This window comes from Eretmochelys imbricata, chromosome 2 (assembly GCF_965152235.1).
Source record: "Eretmochelys imbricata isolate rEreImb1 chromosome 2, rEreImb1.hap1, whole genome shotgun sequence".
In the NCBI taxonomy this organism is placed as follows: domain Eukaryota; kingdom Metazoa; phylum Chordata; order Testudines; family Cheloniidae; genus Eretmochelys; species Eretmochelys imbricata.
Window position 1 is genome coordinate 7450817 of NC_135573.1, and position 25583 is coordinate 7476399.

General features: G+C 42.3%; 1 protein-coding gene and 1 non-coding gene across 17 annotated transcripts in view; both read left to right on the forward strand.

Moving 5' to 3' along the window:
• The window catches only part of TSNARE1 (t-SNARE domain containing 1), a 710453-nt gene that overhangs the window by 287217 nt on the left and 397653 nt on the right, over nt 1-25583 (forward strand). For 15 of the 16 annotated variants that reach the window (XM_077809735.1, XM_077809733.1, XM_077809719.1 and 12 more), the window contains 2 exons: nt 5340-5417; nt 19288-19357. In XM_077809735.1, the coding sequence (XP_077665861.1) occupies nt 5340-5417; nt 19288-19357 (148 nt within the window). Of the gene's footprint in view, nt 1-5339; nt 5418-19287; nt 19358-25583 lie in introns of those variants that run through there. The other variant, XM_077809734.1, reaches the window with a different exon arrangement.
• Nucleotides 20650-20721, forward strand: TRNAK-UUU (transfer RNA lysine (anticodon UUU)). Its single transcript has one exon. It is a non-coding gene; the product is annotated as a tRNA-Lys (tRNA).

Sequence of the window (25583 nt, forward strand, 5' to 3'; positions counted from 1 at the left end):
CTGGACGCTGTGGCTATTTGAGTGTTCAGGCAGTTCATATAGATCCTGTGGCTATGAACGAAGATAACCGCAGGCATCCCCCTTCAACACAGGATGCTGCAACGATGGTAGCTAAATCTTGCAGATGTTTTTTCCCCTCTTTCTGGCATCATTCATCTTGCCCACGTTCATTTTGAGCCAGCTGCCTTTCACATACATGCTGATCTCATACCGACACGGAGAACTTCAAAACATCAATATGGTCTTAGATGCCTAAACTTTAGTCACCCACATGCGCAAACATGGACATGTCTCTGTGGGTCCCGTCTGTAAAATGGGGATAATAGCCATGCTTCAGAGAGGTATTGTGAGGATAAAAACATTGTGAGTGGCTCAGATACTATAGCAAAGAGGGCACATAAGTATCCTGGGTAGAGAGATTTAACAATTGTCCCTCTCCCTTTCTTCATACCAGTTACTATAATTATCAGTCTCTTTCTCTCCAACCTTCTAGATCTTTCAGGTTTGGTACAAAAATAAGTTCATGAAGGCAGCTGATTACACCAGGCTGCAGAAAAGCCACTAGCAACTGTAAATTAGTGTGAAATAATTAATAGGCCTGAATGATTAGCATTGGCTACCCTGGCAATTTTAATTAGTAATAGGGAAGTTCTTGTAGATGCCTGCACCAATTTTTGTGGTCTTTGACCTGTACTGGATCCAGTTTGATGTTCTTTACAATACAGATCAGAAAAGACAAGACATAAGCCTGCTTTGGCTCCAGATCTGACTTGTTTTCAAGATGAACCGAAAGAGGTTTCCAAGACCCCCAGACTTCTGTTTTCCCTCCTACAGTTGATGTCAATAACAGCTGGAGCTAATGACTGATTTACACAGTGCCTGTCAGCCTGAAGGATCCCAGTGTGCATTGCAAGCTGTAGATCTAGGAATCACTTCTACCACGGGTGAAATACACGGGGTGAAACAGACCAAATGTTGGTAAACATGAGAATGAGAGCTGTGAACTCCTGAGTTATTGCTCCTTCCAAGCTCTGACTCTGACTCCCTCTGTGGCAAATCACTCCACCAGTCCTTGTCTACAGGAGCATAATATGTTTCTCCCTCATATAGGATTAGTTAGTTAATGTATTTGGATGATGAGATCTGCATAGGGCCTGACATTTGATCTACCTGAAAAGTGCCTTGTTCATTCCATATATAAAACCTGCCGTGCTGTAGTGTTTGTTTGTTTTTTTAATATAGTTAAAGGCTCTTGGTTTCTCTTGAAAACCTCACATGGAACATCATCCAGTTCTTAAATGTAAATGTATTTCATCTCCTTATTAAGATGGGGAAAATAAGGCAGTGAGATCAAATGGCAGCGACTCTGGAATGGAACTCATGTTACTTCGTTTCTGTTCTCAGCCCTGCCACTGCCCTGTTGTTTGACCTCACACTAGTCCCTTCACCTGTATCTCTTTCCAGTCTCTGTCTTGTCTATTTCGTTTGTAAGCTTTCTGGGGCACAGCCTGTCTCTCACTGCGTGTATGAAGAGTGTTAGCACAATGGGGCACTGATCTCATTTGGGTCCCATACATGTTGTTGTAATACAAATAAACAATTACAAATACTTTTAAAAGAACCCCTCCTACCATTTTGGTGTGATCAATTGAAACTAGGACTTACATTCCACCATCTGCAGCAAAGTGAACTATTAAGCACTCACTATTTTCAGGGCTTTTCAAATGCTTCGGATCACATTTTCAGGGGACTATGTTTCCATAAAATTGCACGCAGACACATTTTGCTCACTCATATTGGTTAGCTGGGTGCTGAAACACCTGGTTCATACACACACATGTGATGGCATGTGCAGTTTGGTGGGGAAACGTTCTGAGGCTTGTTCGAAACCATGGAACAAAAATCACAAGCACCCATGTTGGCTGCTGCTACTTTAGAAAGTTGAAAAAATAGAAATAATTGAAATGCTGTTCTCCAAATGTGAGACGCAAAAAGTGGTAGCAGTGGAAGTTGTTTATTTTTCTTGATGCCTTCCAAGGGGATGATGCCAACAAGTGAATGGAAAAGGAAAAAAAAAATAATTGGAGACTAAAGTGGAGGAGAATTGATTTGCACATGTGTTTCTGCAACACTTGTACCGAAAACTCCATGCTGCCTTTAATATCTCAGCTATAATTACAATTCACCTTTCCTCATTCGTGGCACTGAACTGTATTAGCATCAGGGCATGCAAAATATTTACTGCATATTGGCAACCCCATAGTTCATCTCGGCGAATCGTAATATTTTAACACTGTGCTTTATGAAGTCTGAAGCATATAATTTTTATTAGCCACAACTGTCTTTCATGTTCTCCCCCTCCCTTTCTTTTTATGGTGTCAGTAAGTATCTGAGCTGTGGCATCTCCACTTCACTTGGCAATGTGGATGTGTTCTTTTGAAATTGCTTTTTTCAATAGGGAACTTGTACTTGTTACTCTCGCTGTTGCAGCCCTCCTGAACAGTCACAGGGTGAGAATCGCTTCTCCACATGTGTAAACTCTAAACTGCATCTGAGGTTTAAAGCTAAAATAGCACAACCTCAAAAATAAACAATGAAATTGCCGTTGTGTTACAGTAGGAGATGTGGGGCTGCAGATGGGGTCAAGAAATATCAACCAGGTTCCAGCCTGTTTAACAGATCAGCACTTCACAATACATTGTACTCCTTATTAAATTTGTGGCAGCTTTCTAGCTGATGTTGAAGATGTTTTGTTTAGAGGTGGTTCCCTTTCTCCATTGCATATCTGAGGGTTCAGCATGTGTGTCTTGTTAGTCCTATTATAACTAATCTAATTATGTTTCTGGCCCCATTATCATAGTGTTTGAGCATCTTACAATCTTTAATATATTTATCCTTATAACTCACCCCTGTGAGTCAGGGCAGTGCTATTATCTTCATTTTACAGGTGGAAAAGTGACTTGCCAAAGGTCACACAGGGAGTATGTAGCAGAGCAGGGAATCAAACCCAGGTCTCCCAAGTCAGCGTCCTAACCGCTGGGCAATCCTTATGCTCTTCCTCTGGTCTTAACTTTCAGAACATTGCGTCGATCAGTAAGGTATCTACAAAAGTGTTTCTTCCCTCTCGCATTTCATGATCTCCAATATGCAGGCATATGTTGCTCCCACATCTGATGGAATCATCCTAAATCCCGCTTTCGGGGTGATTCAGCATTTAAATGGATCATTGTAAACTCCTGCTGGTTGATTTTACTCCTGCAGGATGGTCCCTCTACAGAAGCCCATGAACCACTCTGGTCCATGCTGTTTGGGGAATTTAATGGAATACTAACTGTGTTTCAGTGAGTGCTGTTCTAGTTGTGGGTTGTCAGCGTTTTCACTTTGGGGACTAAGCTGTCTTTTACCAGACACGCCTGTCTGAGTACATCTCAGTTTGCTTGGGTCCCGATTCAGTAATGAACTTAATCATGTACCTAACTATAAGTACACGAGTAGCCCTATGCAGGGACCTTCCTGAATCAGGGACCATATTGTAATGTCACCCACAGTTCTGATGCCCTCAGCAAAGAACTAAAGGGCTAATAATGCACTATTAAAAATTTTGCCGTTGACTTAATGGGAACTGGATCAGGCTGTGAATGAATTAAATTTCTGGGGAGAGAGTTGAGCATGACCTGATTACTTCTGTTCCGTAATTCCTGGCTTTTGCAAGTTAGAATGAAAATATAAGGGAAAAGTTGAAGGAATTGAATTATGAGGAAGGAATTAAAAAATTAACCATGTACCTCTTAGTGAAATGCCAGCTAAAGTAAATCATGGGGATGCCTGTTCAAACTTGCTCCTACCCCTCCTTTTCTGCTATTGAGGCTGTGAGGACATTGATGGGATAGGGATTTTCATATAAATTTAAAGGTGGGAAATGGGAAAACTCTGGTTCATACCAGCTGGTGCCACCTTCTGCTCAGGGACAGATATAGGCATGTTCTTTCATAACTGGGTGCTAACAGAAGGGATTCAGGCAGACCAGTAAGCGAGGTGGAGGTCACCAGGGACTACAGCACAGCTGATTGCTGCCAGCTGGCTATCTGGTTACTGCATATGCGGGCAGGCACAAGGAATCGGGAGCAGAAGGAAGATGAAAATCCCACCTGGGGAGACTGGGATGGAGAGTCTGTTGGGGCCAGGAGATGGGGAAAGGTTTGCCCGGGGAGGTCAGTGTTTTTTTAGGGGGGAGCATGAAATTAGAGGTTCAGCACCATATTTGGCCTTCATCCACCCTATCTCTTAGGGGTGTGGGTGTGAGGCCATGTATGTATACACAAAGAGGCCTGTTAAACTGTAATCCAATTCTGCAAAGAGACGTTGTAAGGAAGGCATTGTGTTCATTTCTCATTGGTTGCCTTTATCGAATATGCTCACTCTCTCTCTAAAAGAAGTCCTTGCTAATTGCCGCGCCTTCAAATGCTCCCTTGTTCAGGGTCAAGCTGGATTCTTACTTTCTCACACCTGCCTGACTTCTTGACAGGAACGTTGTGGGTGAGTTATGTTTAAAGACTGCTTTGATGATTGAGGATCTGAGTTTTCAGCCTAGCCTCAACTAGTCTGGTGGGTGCACATGGTTGTGTCATGTCTCAGATTAAATAATAAATGCATCAGGGTGGGAGGCTAGTTTTACTGTGTATTTGTACAGCACCTAGCACAATGGGGCAATGATTCTAAAAGGGTCTTATACAAATATTTAAATAATCATAGTGTTGCATGTGCAACATGTGGCTACAATCAGGGAATCGGAGGTGAGATTTTCAGAGCCACCATTGGAGTTGGATGTCCTATTCCTATTCATTTGTATGGGAATGTGTGCATCCAGATGCCTTAGGCAGCTCGGAAACTATCAGCCTAGGTGCCTAAATAGAATCACTTGCCTCCAAAATAATTGTGGGTGAAAACTGCACTACAGTTGATTGTGCCTGCAAATTATGGGCACATAAAGAAAGGCAGCCTATAAAAACCTGCCCCTGTAAATGCTCTGTCTCCGCTCCATAGCCTGTTGATGTCAGTGGAGGGATTCCCCTTTACCTCAATGAGGTTGTATTTGGGCCTATAATTGTTAGAACCAGTGTTTCACTTTCAGCCCATTAACTTTCAGAGGTAACTGTGTGTTTGTTAAATATGTACAACCACCACAACAAAGTATAGGGAGAAAGCTATGATAAATGTCCCTCTCTTTGGTGCATGCTGGTTCAGAGACTCCGCTCTGATGTTAGTCTCTTGCTAAGCAAGGCACGGCGATACGCTGGCCAGATGTATTAACATGCGCTCTCCTCCTTGTCTTGTTGCAGCCACCCAGATCGATCCCAACGAACTCCAGGAATTGTTTCAGGAAACTTCAGCCAACATCTTCCGAATTAACTCCAATGGTGCGTATAATGAAAGGCTTCCTAGTCAATTGTATGCAGTCCTGCTGATGACTTGTAAGCATGTATACCGCGTTCAGCAAGCCCTCTTGTCGGGGAGCAGATATTAATGCATTTTTGCTGATTGGCCTCATGAGCTCCAGCACACGTACAATACACTTTTCTTTATAAGATGTAAAAATATTCCCCCATATGTTGCATTAAATAGGCAGAGAGATATTCCCATCCTTACTGAGATGGCATCCTTTTCTATTTTTAATTATGTCATCTGTTACGATAAGGAATTGGAAGGCAGAAAGGTGGAACAAGCTACACTGCTTCTTTGAAGTGTTGCAATGCTGCAAAGTTCAGAGCCTGTCATATTAGCTTGCAAAACAGCTACTATTTCCTTTATTCTTCCTTCTGTATCAAATGGGAATGCTGTTCCTGGTAATTCCTCATGTGTCTGTTTAGGATACTGCTTCCTAAGGGCCCAGTAGGTCAGGGTGCTGAGTGCCTTTTGAGAGGTGCTCAGGACCTTCAACACTCCTCGAAGGTAATAGGAGGTGAGGTTGCAGCACCTTGTAAGATTCAGCTGTAAGATAGCGAATGACAGAGGGAAGTGCTCTCTAATGATTAGAGAGAAGGCTTGGGAGTCAGAATTACTGGTTTCTCTCCCCTGTGCCTGCAGTGACTGACACATCATAAGAACTGAGGTAGGTAAGGAATAGGATCAAGTCACTATAACTAGGAGTCAAGACTTCTAGAATTCAATTCTGCCTCTTCTACAGGCCTGCTGTGTGACGTCAGGCAAGGCTTTAATATCTCTGAGTCTCAGCTTCCCCATCTGTAAAACTTGCATGATGCTGAACCTGTCACCGAAAAAATAAAAAAAGAGTCAATTTCATTAATAACACAGAGGATCAATGAGTTTATCCTGATTATAGAGTTATGCAAATTAGTGTGTCATAAAGATCAGGGCCAGAAGAGACCAACTGATCATCTAGTCTGACCTTCTGTGTATCCCAGGCCACCAGCATCCACGCACAAAATCCAACAACAAAGGAAATAAGACCCACAGGAGATCAGTCATTTATGTGCCACAGCAGAGACCAAGGGGTATAAGTGAGTCTGAGGAGCACCAGTGTATGAGGACCCTGCAGTGGAAGGACAATGACTGAGAGAGAGAGACCCAGATAATCCTGGCAATTGACCCACTCGCCGCAGAGGAAGGTGAACCCCCTGTTCAATGTCACTGCCAATCTGATCTGGAGGAAAATTCCTTCCTAACCCCACATATGGCGATCAGTTAGACCCTGGGCATATGAGCAAGAACCAGCCAGCCAAGCACTTGAGAGAGAGAGAATGCTCAGTGCGACCCCGTCCAGTGTCCTGTCACCACCTGTGGCCATCCCTAATGCTTCAGAGGAAGAAGATACAACAACCTCCCAGAATACATTGCAGGGGAAGGGACATCCCTTCCTGACCCCTGCCAGTGGCTTGTTGTAACTCTGAAGCCTGAGCATTAGGCACATAAGATATAAACTGAAAGTGACACCCTGGGCTGTCAAGCCCTGCTCCCCAACCATCACAAGCAACCCTGTCATGCAGTCCTTGCGGCTCCTGGTGTCCCAAAGTTAAGGGAATCTCTGCTATAGAATAGAAATTTCAGCAATTTCCCTTTGGCCAGTTCTACACTACAAAGTTTTATTGGCATAGCGGTGCCAGTCAGGGGTGTGAAAAAGCCACAGGCCCTGGCCAACATAACTAGGCTGGTTATTTCTCTGGTGTAGATTCAAGTATGCCAACAGAAGAGTGCTTCTGTCGGCACAGCTAATGTTATGTCTACACTCAGGGTCTTTGCCAGTATAGCTGTACCAGTATAGCTATAGCAGGAAAGCATTTGTAGTGTAGACAAAGCATTTGTGATATATGTGGGGGTGAGGAATCATGCACTTAGCAAGCTGAATAGCAATAAGAAAGAATGGATTCCCTGCTAATCTTTGAGATGCTTTGTGGTAGCAATGGGACTCTTGCTGCTTCAGAGGATGTACTTCCAGGAAAAAGCCAAGTGCTGCAGAAGGGGGTGAAATTCCTCCGAACGAGTTCCGATACCATGACCCAGCATGGTGCTAAGGTTAGTCTTGCAGATTGAATATAGACCTCAGTTTCTGGCTGCTTACGGTCGTTTCAGAATCTGTGACACTTCTCAAAAGAGATCAGGATTTATCATAAATATCCTTGTCCGATTTCATTTTGTATGTAACCACTGAATTCTGCCTGAACTTTCAAGTATTTATAGTACTCTTCACTTCTTGTTCTGAACTGCTGTTGTGTGATGTTGTGTTCTCCATCACTAGTGTCTGCATTTCAGTGCTGTCTGAAGTGATTTCTTTATTCCTCTGCTGGAATAATGGTGCCAATGCTTTATGAAACATGGTGTAAAACTGGAAAGGGTTCAGAGGAGAGCCTCAAGAACTGAGGACTGGAAAGATACAAAAAGCCTCTCTTTATTTAGCTTACTGAGAAATTCAAGAGGTGACTTGATCAAGGTTTACAAATACCTACGAGGGGAGAAGATAACGGATAGTACATGGCTCATTAATCTAGCAGACAAAAGCAGAACAAGATCTAGTTATTGGAAGTTGAAGCTAGACCAAATCAAACTTTAAAAATGAGGGTGACCAAGCATTAGAACAGCTTGCTGAGAGGCATGATGGATTCGGCATCACTCGGAGTCTTTAAATCAAGATTTGATGTCTCTGTAAAATGTAGCTCTTGTTCAACTGCAAGTGATGGTCAGGAACTGCAAGATGAAATTCTATGGCCTGTGTTATGCAGGAGGATGGGCTGGATCATCAGAATAGTTCATTCTGGCCCTAAAATCTATGAATTTATAATGCTTTTAAAGCACTTGGGTATCCTTTGGAATGAAGAGATAACTATAAAATAGCTTCTTGATGCTGTACTGGTCACTGATGTTGTTGCAGTTATTTTTGCCTTCTGTGATCAGCTGCTCTTACTGAGATTATGCACTGGCACTCACAACCCTGGGGAAGGCAGGCTGTTACAAAGATTGGTGCGACCAGCAAGGGGAAAACGTCCTAGCATGAGGTTGGTGAAACAGCAAAATTAGGTAAAATGATGCAACAAAAAGCTGGAAGAGGATCTGTGGAAAAATTAGTGGCACTCAACCTATTAGAATAACATGTAGTGCTTTTCATCCATAGATTTCAAAGTGATTTACAAAGGAGGTCAGTATCACTTTACAGATGGGGAAACTGAGGCACAGAGCAGGGAAGTGACTTGCCCAAGGTTACCCAGCAGGCTAGTGACAGAGCCACGAATAGCCAGGTCTTCTTAATGCCAGCCCAGTGTTTTATCCACAAGGCATCACTGTTTCCCTATTGCTTCACTTGCTCCTGTAGAGTTAGAGGATTTTGAATCATAGCTGTAGCCAGTGGCGATGATGCAATTTATATTCTGCTAGTTTGCTATCTCATTGCTTAGAAATCATGATGCTAGGTGTCTAAGAAATATGTAGTATGAGAGTAAACGTTTGGCTTGTTTAGGTGGCCTATATTTTTGAAGACATGTTTTGGTCCCCTTCCCTGTGTTTTTGTGTCTACTTTCCTCATTCCTCTTGATGTTTAGGAACTGTCCTCTTTGTGGGTAAGGAGGTTTGCCTGATAACTATCGGCTTTTGTGTTTGGGCCAGATTTTTTTTTTAATTCCAAGGTTATGGATTACATTTAGCTGATTGGGGACTTTTGTAGTAACTTTTTTAAAAAGGGGTTTGTGTTCTTTTGTTTTTTAATTGAGCAGCACTTAGCTGCCACCTAGTAAATGCCTTATAAATAAAGAAAATAAACGCCACCAATAAAGGGAATTGGTTCGGTAGATCATGTCTGAAGGACTAATCACTAAAGAATGTACTGGAGGGAGCAATCCTGCACTGGCCGGTTGGAGCATCAGAATGCTCTAATAGGGATCTTCTATCTCAGATTCCTGCTACTTGCTTGTTAATGATGTCACATGACAGGTTGGTGCAGTGTGCATCCCATTTCTTTGATCCGAGGGGCTGAGCAAAGGCTTCTGTACTGTCCCCGAGGTGCTCTAAAATTTTGGTAGCCATTTTGGGACCAATTGCTTTTAAAGCTTCCGAGAGAATATATGGATATTCTGAGTCAGATCGTCAATTTACACAAATCAGTGCAGTTCCTGTGACGTCAGTTACACTCACTGGGGATCTGCCCCACTGTGTTTAAATATCACATATACTGATCAGTGGTGTAGTGGTAAAAGATTAAACTTCATATTCCCCAAAATGAGAAGTGGGTAAACTCCATTTACCCACATTTATCCTCAACTACACTGCTGATGCTAAAGCTAGAAATGACTTCTGGGTCACCCAGCCCAAATGCTCTTGCACTGAGCAAAGAGCCTGTGACACTTTAAAAGCAACGCCACTGTATTGGGTCCAAAATTGGCCTTTCCGTGGCTCTGCAACTGGTGTTGACATATTACTTGTCTCAAACAAATTTCTTTGCTCTAAAATACAAAATATCAAAGATCTATGCTGCTGTTACACAGAACCCATGGAAGATCAGATCAGCCTGTCTTCCATAGATCTCCCTAGTTTGGCAGTCCGAAGACATTAAGGGGGTAGCCTTCACTCTGAATTGCCATCGTTTTCTCTGCAGAAGTCAAAAACATATCATCATGATGAACTACTTCTTTCCTACTTGAATGATATACATAACCCTAATACATTCTCATCAATTGAGTACATTTGAGAATGCGTAGGCCGCCTTGACTCATTCTGTTATCTGACGAGTTCCTTATGGCAAGTACCATACTGTGTGTTGCTGCTGCATTGAGTTCTTCTCTGAAGGTCTAATTGGCCTTGAAATATTTTTAGAAGCTGTCATGTTTCATCTTGGAAATGGGCGATATATAGATTGCACTTTAGATTGATTTGTTAAGAATGTGGATATAAAAAACCCAGGAGGAAATTATCGTACGTGGGAGACCTCTAGAAAGGTTAAACTCTGCTGTTAGAGAAGCTAACGGACATTAGTGAAAACTCTCAATTTATCCTTTGGACCTCTCTGTATATCCTACAAAAAATAATTATTAGCTAAAGTGTAACGACTTCGGGGCTCTCATATTATTGCATCTCCAAGTGCTTTACAAAGCATTGAGTGAGATGCTGGCACCGAGGTGAATGTATAGCAAAGGCGGCAGCTGTTTGTGTTATCAAATTGTCCATACACCGCTGTGGATACTAGATCCTGTTTCGTAGAGAAGAGGAAGTGTTGGCCAAGATACCCAGGTGATCCTGTTACTATTGAACACCTTTTAATTTCAACCTAGGGAAGCCCAAAGGAGATAAGTGAAGGTGGGGAGGTGACCCTGGTTTACAGTCAAATCAAAGGATGACTTGGGGGTATACAAACCCCTCACTACACAGGAAGGGTTAAAGAGCAGATCTGGACTAAGAATGCCGCACCCCACTGTTCCTGTGAAGCACGCCAGACTTGGAGGAGGAGCATTAAAAGAGAGAAACTCAATTCTGAAGGCCCCAGTCCTGGGCGATGGATAGACCTCTCATTCTCAGCTCCCAGAGTGGAGCACAACAGAGAGCCAAGGTGCCTTAGATTTCCTGTGGATCTGGAGTAGCAGTATAGATGACTGATGGACCCTTGTGGAAACTGTGGGACAGAAGGGCTGGTGCCAGTCTTTATCTCTGTTAGAATAGTTCTCTTTCCTTTGGCATAATGGGACCCTGCCAGCAATGTGAGGCCCCTGAGAAGGCAGGTCAGAGTAGGAATTAGCCCAGGGAAGAATCAAAAGATCCAATGAGACAGACCTTAACTGCTTGTTGCAGGTCTCTGGGCTCGAACACAGGATAGCGTGAGGGAATGGGTTTCCCTACAACCTCACTGAAGAAACTAGTGTAAAGATCCCAAATACAAGGGCCAGAAGGACTTTGTTGGGCCTAGACCAAGGCTGATGACCTGTTTTGGGACTATTGTTGAGTTGAAGTCTGATTAACCAAAAAAGATGTGAGACAAAATGTGACCTGGCTGGAGGGCCAAGTCACAAGACAAAGGAAACCACCACAAAATCTAAATGGTTGGTTGATGGGGTTACAGAGAGAAAATAACCCAAAAGAATAATGCCTCACCCAGGTACAAGATAGCACACTGGCTGGTGAGTCACTTCATCACAGACTGCATCAGGCATCCAAATCCCCTAGGTTGTTTTGAATATCTCATCCCTAGTGTGCAAGATGGAAAAAATACATGGGAGGTAAAAGGCGGGGAGAGAGGGCAAAAAAGGGACAACTGGCTGAGACCCCTACTGAAGTTCACGTCTTCACTTCTCCAATATATGACTCATTTCTGACATTTGGATGCATTAATTATTACAGCTGTTCCAGCCTGTGCCTGGCACTTATATGGATGACTCAAGATCTCATTGACCGTGACAACTTTAAAAGGGTCATATTGCAGCATGAATTTGTGGGAATTTCTGAACTGTGTTTCAGGGACTTGGGTGTGTGGAGCTTTACGAACTGTGATGACAGTGAATGTTTACTGTGCCTTTAGGAACAGAAACATTCTGGATGCAGAGCTCAGCAGACTTGTCATTAGAAGAAGCTGGTGTCGGTGGGAGATTGAATCAAAGAATGAAGTGGGGTGGATGGATGAAGTTTGTAAGCTAGGACCCTCTCACTTCACTGTTTTGTTGATACTCTTTCTCCTCCTGTAATTAAAAACATGCTAATTAAATTAAAAGGCTTTATTGGTTGTTTGGGTTTTGGGAAAGATAACAAGGACCAAACAGGCTTTGTTCTATTCTTGGGTCTTTCCAGCCAGCTGGCAGAGATTTTATGGAGAATGCAACTAATATTCCCCCTCCTTTCATGTGCAAGCTTTCTTCTTTCTCTCCATTTCCAGTTAGAGCTAGTCAGAATTTTTTCATAGAAAATTATGTTGAAATTAAAAATAAATATTTTTGTTGATTTTTAGTGAAAAATCTAAACTGGAAAAAATTCAACCAAGACTTTTGACTCAAAACCAAAAAAAAAAAAAAGAAAGAAAGAAAATAGATTAGGAAATGCCACCATGGTGCCTCATGGGAGTTGTAGTTTGCGTGCCTTGTGCTCCCATTCTCCTTTATGGGCTGCTGGGCTTTGTCTGGACTACATTTTCCATAATGCAGAACAGTCCCCCTTCTTGCTGAGCAGCCATGGTGCATAGCTAGCTCATTGGGAAGATAGGGTCAGAAAACCTGGGAACTACAACTCCCTTGGGCGGCTTTTGGAATTGAAACTTTTGGTATTGAACCAAAACCCTTTTGATTTTTAGGTGTTCCGCTTTTTGATGAAAAGCTGGAATTTCCCATGGAAAAGCGGACACTTCTCATGAAAAACAAAAATCTTTAGTCAAAAGCCCAGTTTTCCATTAAAAACCAGTTGTAATGGAAAAAAATTGACCATCCCCAGTACCTCAAGGTGGCAATACAGTTCGTCACACCACCCAGGCTCCTGAAAAGGGTAATTCTTATTGCTTATGTAGCAGTTTTCACCGTCAAGGTATGTTACAAATCAATGAATTAATCCTACGAGAGAGAGAAATATTACTCCTACCTTACTGATAGCAAAACTAAGACACAGAATAATGAAGTGGCTTGGATAAGTCACAGATGGAGTCAGTGTCTGTCAAGGTTCCTCCCTCACTCTGAACTCTAGGGTACAGGTGTGGGGACCTGCATGAAAAACCTCCTAAGCTTATCTTTACCAGCTTAGGTCAAAACTTCCCCAAGGTACAAAATATTCCACCCTTTGTCCTTGGATTGGCCGCTACCACCACCAAACAAATACTGGTTACTGGGGAAGAGCTGTTTGGAAATGTCTTTCCCCCCAAAATACTTCCCAAAACCTTGGACCGCACTTCCTGGACAAGGTTTGGTAAAAAGCCTCACCAATTTGCCTAGGTGACTACAGACCCAGACCCTTGGATCTTAAGAACAATGAACAATCCTCCCAACTTGCACCCCCCCCTTTCCAGGGAAATGTTGGATAAAAAGCCTCACCAATTTGCATAGGTGACCACAGACCCAAACCCTTGGATCTGAGAACAATGAAAAAGCATTCAGTTTTCTTACAAGAAGACTTTTAATAGAAATAAAAGTAAATAGAAATAAAGAAATCCCCCCTGTAAAATCAGGATGGTAGATACCTTACAGGGTTATTAGATTCAAAACATAGAGAACCCCTCTAGGCAAAACCTTAAGTTACCAAAAAGATACACAGACAGAAATAGTTATTCTATTCAGCACAATTCTTTTCTCAGCCATTTAAAGAAATCATAATCTAACACATACCTAGCTAGATTACTTACTAAATGTTGTAAGACTACATTCCTGGTCTATCCCCGGCAGAAACCAGCATATAGACAGACGGAGACCCTTTGTTTCTCTCCCTCCTCCCAGCTTTTGAAAGTATCTTGTCTCCTCATTGGTCATTTTGGTCAGGTGCCAGTGAGGTTACTTTTAGCTTCTTAACCCTTTACAGGTGAGAGGATTTTTTTCTCTGGCCAGGAGGGATTTTAAAGGGGTTTACCCTTCCCTTTATATTTATGACAGTGTCAGAACAAGGATTAGAATTTAGGATTTCCTGGCTTCCAATTCCACAGTCAGGTGATGAGTCCATACCAGTTATCTGTTCTTTTTCATGACCTAAGATACTAGAGCAACCAGTGATGTATATATGTTTGTACCATTGAGAGTGTCTTGAGAAAATCCACGAGATAAGTAATAATAATAGCCTGTATTTATTTAGTGTCTTTCATTGTGTATTTGTCAAGTGCTTACATACTTGATATGTTAAATGCAAGAAGGAAAAATAAACAAATCTACTGTTGATTCAACATTGAGGTTCAGACATCAAACATTCAAAAAAATGTTTTCTTCTGGATTTAACTTAGTCACTTTTCTGTATCTTGTATATTTTGTGGCATAGATTAAATAACATAAGTAATAAAAGCCAACTTATGTTGTTGATTTACAAGAGTCTCACTGTTAGCTTTAAAAATCTGCTGGACTGATTTTCATAAATCTTAAGTCGTTGTGGAGTGCAAAACAAGTCAAGTTTCTAGCTGCAGCCATTCCAATGGGAACATATGGAAAAGGTAGCTTTTTTTGTTTGTTTTTCCCAGTTGCAAAATTCAAAAGCACCTCTTTGGCTCAAAGTTAAAAAAAATCACTCCCTTCGGCTGAGACAAAACATGGAATTTGTATGAGGAAGTCCTGAACAACTGAAACAGGAAGATGAGAATGGAAGCTGGAACTCAGCTTTTAAAATATAATTAAGTCATTCAGTGTCTCCCCTCCCCAGCAAGAGCCTCCTGAGTTGCCTTTTACAACTCTGGTGACTGTACCTGTAAGATCTAGAACATTCTGGGTTGGCAAAGTTCAAAAGACGTGTTCCTGCAGCTTGGGAGACTAAACTGCACAATGAAGTGGGGCAGGGCGTAACTTGTGAAGGAGGACCGACCTTACCACTTCCTGCCCCTGTGATAGCGTGATGCATTTTTTGTTGTTGACATGGTTGAAGCAAAGAACCAGGAAAATGATCTTTGCTGCAGCATTTTGAATGGATATGAGTGTGGCATGATGGGATTTATCGAGGCCAGAAGGAGGAGGTTGCAGCAGTCAAGATACAAGAGGATGAGGCCTTGGATGAGAGTTTAAACTATTCTTGCTAACTACCTTAGAGCCCAGGGTGCTTATTGTGGAGGTCAGCCTGCTCTTAACTTGCAGGGTTATGCCTACTGTAATTTGCCACTTCACGGTGATCTCTGGCCTGATTGAAGGCTTTTTACAGGTCCTGATCCTGCCAGGTGCAGGATCGCCTTGATTCCCATGGGAGATAAGGATACTCAGATACATGTAAGATCAGGCCCACTGCTCCAGGCCAGTCCTGCTTTGGTGCCTCCGCATCCCTCATAAACATAAGAATGGCCATACTGGTTCAGACCAATGGTCCATCTAGCCCAGTATCCTGTCTTCTGACAGTGGTCAATGCCAGGCGCTTCAAAGCGAATGAACAGAACAGAATCAAGTGATCCATTCCCTATCACCCACTCCCAGCTTCTGGGAAACAGAGGCTAGGGACACCCCGAGCACGGGCTTTCATCCCTGACCATTTTGGCTAACGGCTATTGATGGATTTATCCTCTATGAAATGATCTAATTCTTTTTTGAAGCCAGTTATAGTTCTGGCCTTCGCAGCATCCCCTGACAATTAGCTCCACAGGTTGACTGTGCGTTGTGTGAAGAAGAACTTCCTTTTGTTTGTTTTAAACCTGCTGCCTATTATGTGATGGGATAAATAACACTTCCTTATTCACGGTCTCCAAACCAATCATGATTTATAGACCTCTATCATATCCTCCCTCAGTTGTCTCTTTTCCAAGCTGAACGGTCTCCGTCTTTTTAATCTCTCCTCATATGGAAGCTGTTCCAGACCCCTACTCTTTTTTTTTTTTTTTTTTCCGTTCTCTGTACATTTCCAATGGAGAATTGGAAAAGGTACAGAGAAGGGCAACAAAAATGATTAGGGGGATATGGGGTGACCAGAACAGCACACTGTCTGCAAATCGGCCTTGGCCTGCATTGCATTCTGTACGTGGGCCCTTCGTGCGCACCAGAAGGGAGGGGAGCACAGAGTGTTTGTGGAGTGGCAGTTTAACTGCCATGATGGTTTTTTATGGCTTATGCCAGCTCAAGGAGAAACCACTGATGGGACAGGGGAGGGAGCGGAGCCCTGGGACGGATTTGGGCTCAGGCACAATGGTTTCCTATTACACAGGGAGGGGGGGGGGATTTTTGCCTGAATAAAAACCTCAGCATTTGGATGAATCATTGGCTTGGCGCGTGATGCCTCCTCACATTCACGGCTTGTGACCAGCCTCTTCTTTGGAACAGAATGGGATGGAATGAGACTCGGGGGAGGAGATGAACGAGAGCATGGGTGAGTGGAAAGCGGCAATGTATGTTGTTTCTTAGCTCCTTGGGAGTTGCATACTAAGGCACACCAACCACAAACAAAATCCTCGGTGAGGTAATTACCGGGGATTTATGCCTTCTTCTGAAGCATTTGGCATTGGCCAGTGTCGGTGACAGGATTTGAGGCTAATTGATTTTTTGATCTGTTCTGGTAGAGCAGTTTTGGTGTTCCTAACAAGGTGCGGGTTGACAAGAATGAACGCACACCGTCTGGGAGTGGGGAAAAATGAATGTCTGTTGTATAAGGATGGACAAAGTGTGACCCATGGAGATCAACATGCAGTTGCAGCCACCCTAGTCACTAATACAAGGGTGTGAGGTTTGCAGAGACTCGGGATCCCAGCAAGCAGTTATCGCTCTCTCGCTCAATGGAAGGCTGCTCGGATGAAGATGTACAGTTGCATGTGGGAGCTGTGGAATCCAGAGGCTATATCACTGGGTTAAAGAAGAAGGTGGCTGCAGGCTGTTCCATTTTTACACTACCTCAGTGCTGCTCACCAAAGGTCCCTCACCAAAGGCTCTTACGTAAATTAGGTTGAATTGGGATAGGAGGGAAGATCCTTTCATGGATTGAGAACTGGTTAAAAGACAGGGAACAAAGGGAAGGAATAAATGGTAAATTTTCAGAATGGAGAGGGGAAACTAGTGGTGTTCCCCAAGGGTCAGTCCTAGGACCAATCCTGTTCAACTTATTCATAAATGATCTGGAGAAAGGGTTAAACAGTGAGGTGGCAAAGTTTGTAGATGATACTAAACTGCTCAAGATAGTTAAGACCAAAGCAGACTGTGAAGAACTTCAAAAAGATCTCATAAAACTAAGTGACTGGGCAACAAAATGGCAAATGAAATTTAATGTGGATAAATGTAAAGTAATGCCCATTGGGAAAAATAACCTCAACTATACATACAATATAATGGGGCTAGGTTAGCTACAACTAATCAGGAAAGAGATCTTGGAGTCATCGTGGATAGTTCTCTGAAGACGTCCACACAGTGTGCAGCGGCAGTCTAAAAAGCAAACAGGATGTTAGGAATCATTAAAAAGGGATAGAGAATAAGACAGAGAATATCGTATTGCCTTTATATAAATCAGTGGTAGGCCCACATCTTGAATACTGTGTACAGATGTCGTCCCCTCATCTCAAAAAAGATATACTGGCATTAGAAAAGGTTCAGAAAAGGGCAACTAAAATGATTAGGGGTTTGGAATGGGTCCCATATGAGGAGGGAATAAGAGGCTTGGACTTTTCAGCTTGGAAAAGAGGAGACTAAGGATGGGACATGATAGAGGTCTATAAAATCATGAGTGGTGTGGAGAAAGTGAATAAGGAAAAGTTATTTACTTGTTCCCATAATATAAGAACTAGGGGCCACCAAATGAACTTAATGGGCAGCAAGTTTAAAACAAATAAAAGGAAGTTCTTCACTCAGCGCACAGTCAACCCGTGGAACTCTTTGCCTGAGGAGGTTGTGAAGGCTCGGACTATAACAGGGTTTAAAAGAGAACTGGATAAATTCATGGAGGTTAAGTCCATTCATGGTTATTAGCCTGGATGGGTAAGGAATGGTGTCCCTAGCCTCTGTTTGTCAGAGGGTGGAGATGGATGTCAGGAGAGAGATCACTTGATCATTGCCTGTTAGGTTCACTCCCTCTGGGGCACCTGGCATTGGCTGCTGTTGGCAGACAGGACTGGGCTGGATGGACCTTTGGTCTGACCCATTATGGCCATTCTTATGTTCTTATGCTCTGGGATCCACTGGACTAATCTGATAATACCATGAATGTGAGATTTACCTTTTTGTTCTTAAATATTAAAAATAATGTAGACTCTTTAATGTAGCAGCCAATTGACTCTGCAGCCCATGTGTCCTTTGTGGGGTGTCTTACTTTAGGATTTCAAATCTGCATCTAGAATTCAGGGTGAAAAGTACATTTACTTGGACACCAACAGTCTTTCAGGCTGTACAGTTGGGGTAGATGTTTAACAGTGGTCAGACATGCTTGGAGTTGAACCGAATGCCGTATTTGGGAGACACGGCCTAATTTTCCCACGGGACATATTGACAGTGAACTTGAGGGGGTCACAGGACATATTGACAGTGACCTTATTCTTCTGGAGTGTGGAGTAGAGCTCATTTAAGGTTACCTTAAAGGTCATTTTCCTTTCCTGCTACTCTCTCACCATATCTCTGTGCTTGACTGTCTCCACTGGCTCTTCATTATCCACATAAAATTTAGATTAGCCTTGCTTTCCATATGCTCCCGAACTCTGTTCCAGCTTTATCTCCTGCATGGCCTCCTTCTTCCTTTTAATTCATTTATACTAGACTGTTCCGTCCTCTTCTTCCTCTATTACATATTTTTCTCCTTTCACGCCACTCCTTATCCTTAGATCATTAATTTAAACCAAGCATTCTTCTGTACCTCCTCTGAATCTTTTTAGAAAATGTACCACAGAAAATGACCAAAGGGCACTCTTGGGCTTGTGTTGTTCAATTGTACGGTCTATGGGGCAGAGATTTTCTTTGGTTTATCTGAATTGTTGTAAATCTCTTTGTACAGTTATGGTCTATACAAATAACAAATGTGTATAATACACCCTCAAGATGCAAAAGGATTATTCCACATTATTAATTTCCTCTCCTGGAGTTAGTATTGTTGGACCTTCAGCTCTTGCTGTGTTCTGTGTTTTTATTTATCCATACGTTAGTTATTAGCAAAAGAGTTTGAAAGAAACCCCATTTAAAAATATAAATACTTTTGTCTGAAATGTGGTGTCATTTCTTTCTCTTTTCTTTCTTTTTGTGTTGACAGTGACTTCCTTGGAAAGAACCCTTAGATCCCTTGGGACATCGAATGATACACAAGAGCTGCGAGATGGACTGTGAGTCTAGTTTGGATTGCTGTGGATCTCTGTCTCTCTTGTTCCATATTATTCCCATCTATTTTCTCTCTTCTATTTTCTTATGTTCTTATGATGTTCCCCCCACACACCCCTTATAAAGCTGGACAACTTTTTGCACAACTCCTTTTTGATACTTCACATTGATGATTAATGCTTATAGGAAGTGTATTGATTTTATAAAACTTCCCTTGTGCCGGTTTGAGAAGGATGGTGAGTGGATAAAGGAAAACGACTGGTTAATTATTTTTGTAATGTGAATATGATGGCCAGAATTGGAAGCTGAAGTAGGTTTTTCTTGCCAAGAACAGTCAAGCGAGGAGGAGAGAAGAGAGGAAAATGGGAAGACATAAATTTATAGCTAAAAACAGCTTATTATCGTGTCAAAACTGACATGGGTCAGCACACATAAAATGGTACAAAATAGTATGTTACATCTCACTTCTAGCAGATTTGGGTAGTCTCTCTCTGTGTCTCTCTCTAACACTAACACACACACATTTTCATTGTATACACACTAAAATAGCTTTTCTAAGTGTGGTGCAATTTCCTATTAAAATGCCTCTTTTATAATGGCCAATAAAACAAAATCTATCCTCCTTTTTATGAATGTAACTCATGGGACGTATATCTCATGGCAGAATCCGGGGCTGGAGCACCCCTCGGAAAAAGAAAAACTCAGCACCTATGCTCTTATTCCCTGTTATATTTTCTCCTTTTAAAGATGGAACCCAAGATTCCCACCTTCTTTCTCCCCACTTTACCCTGCCAAGATCCTATAGTGTAGCCAACACCCTCTGGAACAGGAGGATGGGACTGAAGTAATTTTTCAAGCCTTCAGTGGCCTTGCTGATTGTTCACCACCGGGCTGCTGCTTTTTGTTGATGTTTCATCCACACAGAACGTCTAGGTGTGTCTGAAACATCCAGCACAGAACAGGTGTGTTTACCTGAATGTAACTATTCCATTTGTAGCAGATGACAGGACAAGGAGTAATGGTCTCAAGTTGCAGTGGGGGAGATTTAGGTTGGATATTTGGAAAAACTTTTTCACTAAGAGGGTGGTGAAACACTGGAATGCGTTACCTAGGGAGGTGGTGGAATCCCCTTCCTTAGAAGTTCTTAAGGTCAGGCTTGACAAAGCCCTGGCTGGGATGATTTAGTTGGGATTGGTCCTGCTCTGGGCAAGGGGTTGGACTAGATGGCCTCCAGAGTTTCTTTCCAACTCTGTTATTCTATGATTCATTTAGCCACCTGGCAGGTGTGTACTTTCTAGATGGCTAGCTCAGTTGGTAGAGCATCAGACTTTTAATCTGAGGGTCTAGGGTTCAAGTCCCTGGTCAGGCACAGAGAGTCCTTCCTCCTGTGGAATCTCCCAAGAACTTCAAAAGGCACATCCTCCTTCATGTTACTTTCTAGATGTCGCTCATGCACTAGGCTGTATTAGGCATAGCTCCCTTGCCTCCTGGATGCACTGAACAGTTCAGCACTGTAGTTGCCATTCTGACATAGCGCTACCTAGTACATTATTCATGGCAGGCGGTGTTTTACCTGAGAAATGCGGTATAGTCAGCTGCTCCTCCGGTGCTGCTCCTTGTTAATTGTTCAGAAGAGACCTCTGAGCTGTGCGTGCTAGCTCTGCAGCAAACAGTTCCAGTTTAATCTCTTTCCCCCTCCTCAGCACCCAGTCCCCCTTGTTCTGAGGCTGTCACACGTTTCTCCTTGAGTATCCTCTAACCCAGAAAATGTTCAGGGAGCAATGAGTGAACATTTGGTTAAGTTTATGACTTTTCGTGTTACCGTGAAGACAGCATTTGAGTAGAATTTTATTTAGATAATAAAAGTGCCACACATTCTGATTTCGTATTTTGTGTCTACATCCCTCTGATTAGAGTGAAATTGGTGGGGGGGGGGAGGGAAGAGGGGGGCTTCACAATAAATAGGTTCCATTGTATTTGTGTGTGATGAAAGACCCTGCAAGATAGGTCTCTAGAGCCAGCACAGTCACTGCCAACTCTTGTCGCTTCCTCGGTCCGGTTGGCATCAGCCCACTTGTTTGTCTGCCACAGCTGTTTGCAACACGCTTCACTAGGAATGGAGGCCTTTGCCCCTGTCTGATTGTCTGAGTGTTGGGGTTTAAGTTCCAGGACCTCTTTGCCATCTGGAACCCCTCTTTTGAGGGTTTCAGGGTGAACCTTCTCCACACACAACAGCAGATTGTTTAGTAAGAACAAGATTATTTTAAAACAAAAAAATGGAGTTAAAAATGCCTTGCATAACATACCTAGATTTATAGTTTGCATAAGCTAAACCAGGCCAGGCATTCTCACTGAAAGTTACCGAGGGAAAACACAGTCCTTAAGTATTCCAAAGAGCAATCTGTGTCTGACTGCAGTTCCAACCCCATCCTGTTCTGAGAGCAAGTGAATCTCAGCTGTCTTTCATGCATTCAGAGATCTCACCACACCCTGCCGCAGCTTTGTGTCCAGCCAGGCTTCCCATCTTACTCAAGACCAACCACCTCCACTCTGCAAACAATTTTTCTGAATTACCTACATGTACAATGAAGTGGGGTAAGGTAAGGGGATTGCTGCTTTTTCTCTAGGTTTGTCTAGTCAAGGCCTAAGAGATGGCCCACTGGGGATACAAAACCTTTAATAGCTGCCTTTTGAAAGATTAACAACACACCCCTGAGGTTGTATTTCAGAGACTAGCCTGCCTCAGAAATAAAATGGTTTGTTCACTTGTTCATTGAGTAGGGTAATTTCACCTGGTTTGATGGAGTTTTTTCTAAATCTGAATCACACCCCCTCAAGCTCTTTGGCTATTAAATATTATTTTATTTACAGACATATTCATTCTGTCACAAAGGGTCACCGGTGTCCAGGGCTGGAGTGCACATAATTCAGTGGTCCTGGCAATGTGTATTCCTCCATCCCCCTCTAGTGGCAGGTCTACATAAAAGATGATAGCCTTCTAATGCTATCAGTTGCTTTATTAACTCAAGGGTTAGAGGACCGTGCTGTGGATTTAAAGATCCCAACCCTGCTGATGATCCATGTGGGGGACAATATGTTTCCACAGAGTTAAATATTTGGTGGTGTCCCCCACCCCCAATTTTGAAGCTTTAAAACTTTTTAAGCTTTAAAAAACTTAGTTTGGGATGTACTTTCCTATGTTAAAAGAATGTTAAGGTTGCATCATCAAGCACTCAAAAGGCCATAATCAAGGATGCTTTTGTAACCTTAATTTGGTCCTCTTTTGCATATGCATTATGATGATACACTCTTTAATTGCTTGGTCACATGTTGTTTCTTCCACAGGACCCCTTGCCTCATTCAATGCACAAGATGGACGTGCTCTGGGTATAAATCAGGGTTGTGTAGTGAAGAAGGCTGTTGTCGGTAGGACCTCTGCCTTATTTGTTGCAATAGTTGGAAGGTGTGTCATGAATGATCCAGAGGATGCAGGGAGAGAAAGGATAGTCTCATGGTTAAGGGAGTTGAATGCTGCCCTGAAGAACTGAAATCTATTTCTGCCTCTGCCACACAGTTTCTGTGTGAGGTTGGACCAGGCACTTAAACCAAAATGTTCACAGCTGGCTGTGAATTGGGTGTTCCTCATTTTCTGGTTGCCCAACATTAGATGGGTGATTTTTCTGGGCCTTCGTTTCTGTTCCTCATCTGTAAAATGGGCACAGTAATACCACCTGTTCTCACAGTGGTGTTGTGAAGATATATTGAATAATGTTTGCAAAAAGAAAAGGAGTACTTGTGGCACCTTAGAGACTAACCAATTTATTTGAGCATGAGCTTTCGTGAGCCACAGCTCACTTCATCAGATGCATACCGTGGTATGCATCTGATGAAGTGGGTTTCCACGGTATGCATCTGATGAAGTGAGCTGTGGCTCACGAAAGCTCATGCTCAAATAAATTGGTTAGTCTCTAAGGTGCCACAAGTACTCCTTTTCTTTTTGCGAATACAGACTAACACGGCTGTTACTCTGAAACTTGAATAATGTTTGTAAACTACCGTGACAGGATCAGTGAAAAGCTCATGAGGAAAGTAATAATTCTGTATTCAAGCACTGAGTTTGGTTGTGGTTCAATAAATAATGCACAGGGACCACACATTGAATGAGGAGCATCAAATGGAATATTCAATAGTTATCCATCAAAGGAATACTGCCTATTCTGTGCATTGAATGAAGCCAGATGTCTGGTAGAAAAAAAAAATGGTATGTGATCATGTAATTAGACTGTCATGATGCATATGCACAAGAGGGCTGAATTAAGGTTGCACAGGCAACTTTAATCCCAGCATTTCCTAACTTTTGGGTGCTTCACTTTGCAATCTTAGAGTTCTTTTAATGTAGGGTTTTTTGAAGGTAGATAAGCGCAATGCTTTTGTTAAGATTTGTGCAATGGCCCTGATGTAAGTACTGTGCTGAAAATAAAGTCCAAAATACTTTGAGAATAATGAATTTAATCTGAACAGCTCTGGCATGAGACAAGGGCAATGGTTCTTTTCCCAAGTGAAGAGGAAAGCAGAGCTTTTGGATTGCTTGTGGTACTCTGCTTTCAGCCATGCTGTGTCCCTGCTAAGCACCTGTTCTCCCTTGGGGTGCATACTGTGCCAAAAGACATTTATGGCTCACCACGCTGTTATTCAACAGCCGTGATTGAAAGAAAAAGATCATATATCTCATTGGTTATTGAAATCGCTAAGTAACCTGCAGAACTTTTCAGGAAGGCTAATTACTTCATCAATTTGGTTTGCCTTCTCACTACCCCCAAAAGGCAGTATCACATGCTGTGAAGAACTGCCAACATATTTTGTGGAGAAGGTAACCCAAATGTGGGATGCTCTCTCCACTGAAAAAGAACCATACAGTGCTCCCAGAAAAAGAAACATCGTACTCGCAGTTTGAGGCCTACCTGCACAATGAGAAACACTTGACGCACTACCAGAAATCTGTATCACCACATTCAACTCAAGCCCATGCCCCTCCTGTTTTGTTTATTAAATATTCAGGGGAAAAAAAGGTGTCTAACTGAAAATTCTTGGTGCCCCTCAATCTGGAGTAGAATTAGAGGTTGTTTCACCTCTCTACTTGGAACTGGTGCAACTGCTGCTGGAGTACTGAGTCCAGTTCTGATGTCCACAATTCAAGATGGATGTTGATAAATTGGAGAAGGTTCAGAAAAGAGCCACAAGAATAATTAAAGGATCAGAAAACATGTCTTATAGCCTGACTATTCTTTATATTAACTTTACATTTTATAACTTGGAGGTTTGGGCTTTAAAATATCCTCCATTAAAATATTTTTTATTCCTAAGAAATTCAAATTCCTTTTTTTAGAAAGTGAAGAGTAGAAAGGTATTTTAGAGTAATAATTTACTGAAAGAAGATTTTTAAGTAAATCAGACAGCAGCTTTTAAGTGTCAGCATGGTTAATTGCGGGTAGGATTTTAATAATATTTTATAGGGGTTTGTTTTTCTTCTTGTATAAGCTTTAAAAAAAGATTTCCATAAATATTTTGAAGTGTCATTTTGATTCCATTAATATGTTAAACCCTTCAAAGTAATACCTTCTCTGTTCAACTCAAAGCAGCTGGATTAACTTTATCTGTCCTTTATTTATCACTACTGCCATCAATTTCTGACATGAAAAATCGTATTGGTTTGACAGTAAAACAGGGTTACCAGACTGCACCATTTACATTTAACTATAATGCCCTGGCCTCATTAATAATTATGTCTTATATTTATGTGACATCTCTTATCCTTTAGAATCCTAAAACACCAGAAATGTGACATCTATATGATAAATTGCAGAAGCATGTGATAAACTTCAGATAAATAAGTTTATCACACACCTTTGACACATCTGTCATCTGGCCATTAATCTGCTTCTCTGAGACATCTCTTAATATTCCAGTCCCCAGGTGGATTCAAACAGCTGCCATTTAAAAAAAAAAATCAGCCTGCCAGGGAGACTGCCATGGGATGTTTACCCCCCACTGGCAGTGAAAGGGTTAATTGAAGCCGGAGAACAATTAGTGCTCCTGTTTGCACCTGGAAGCTGTGCCAGGCCCAATTTAGGATTAATTAGCTGGGGAGGAGCTGTGTGGCTGAATTAAAGATGAGTCCCAACTGAGAGTCTGTAGTTAGAACACTGGACTGGGGATTGGGAGAACTGGATC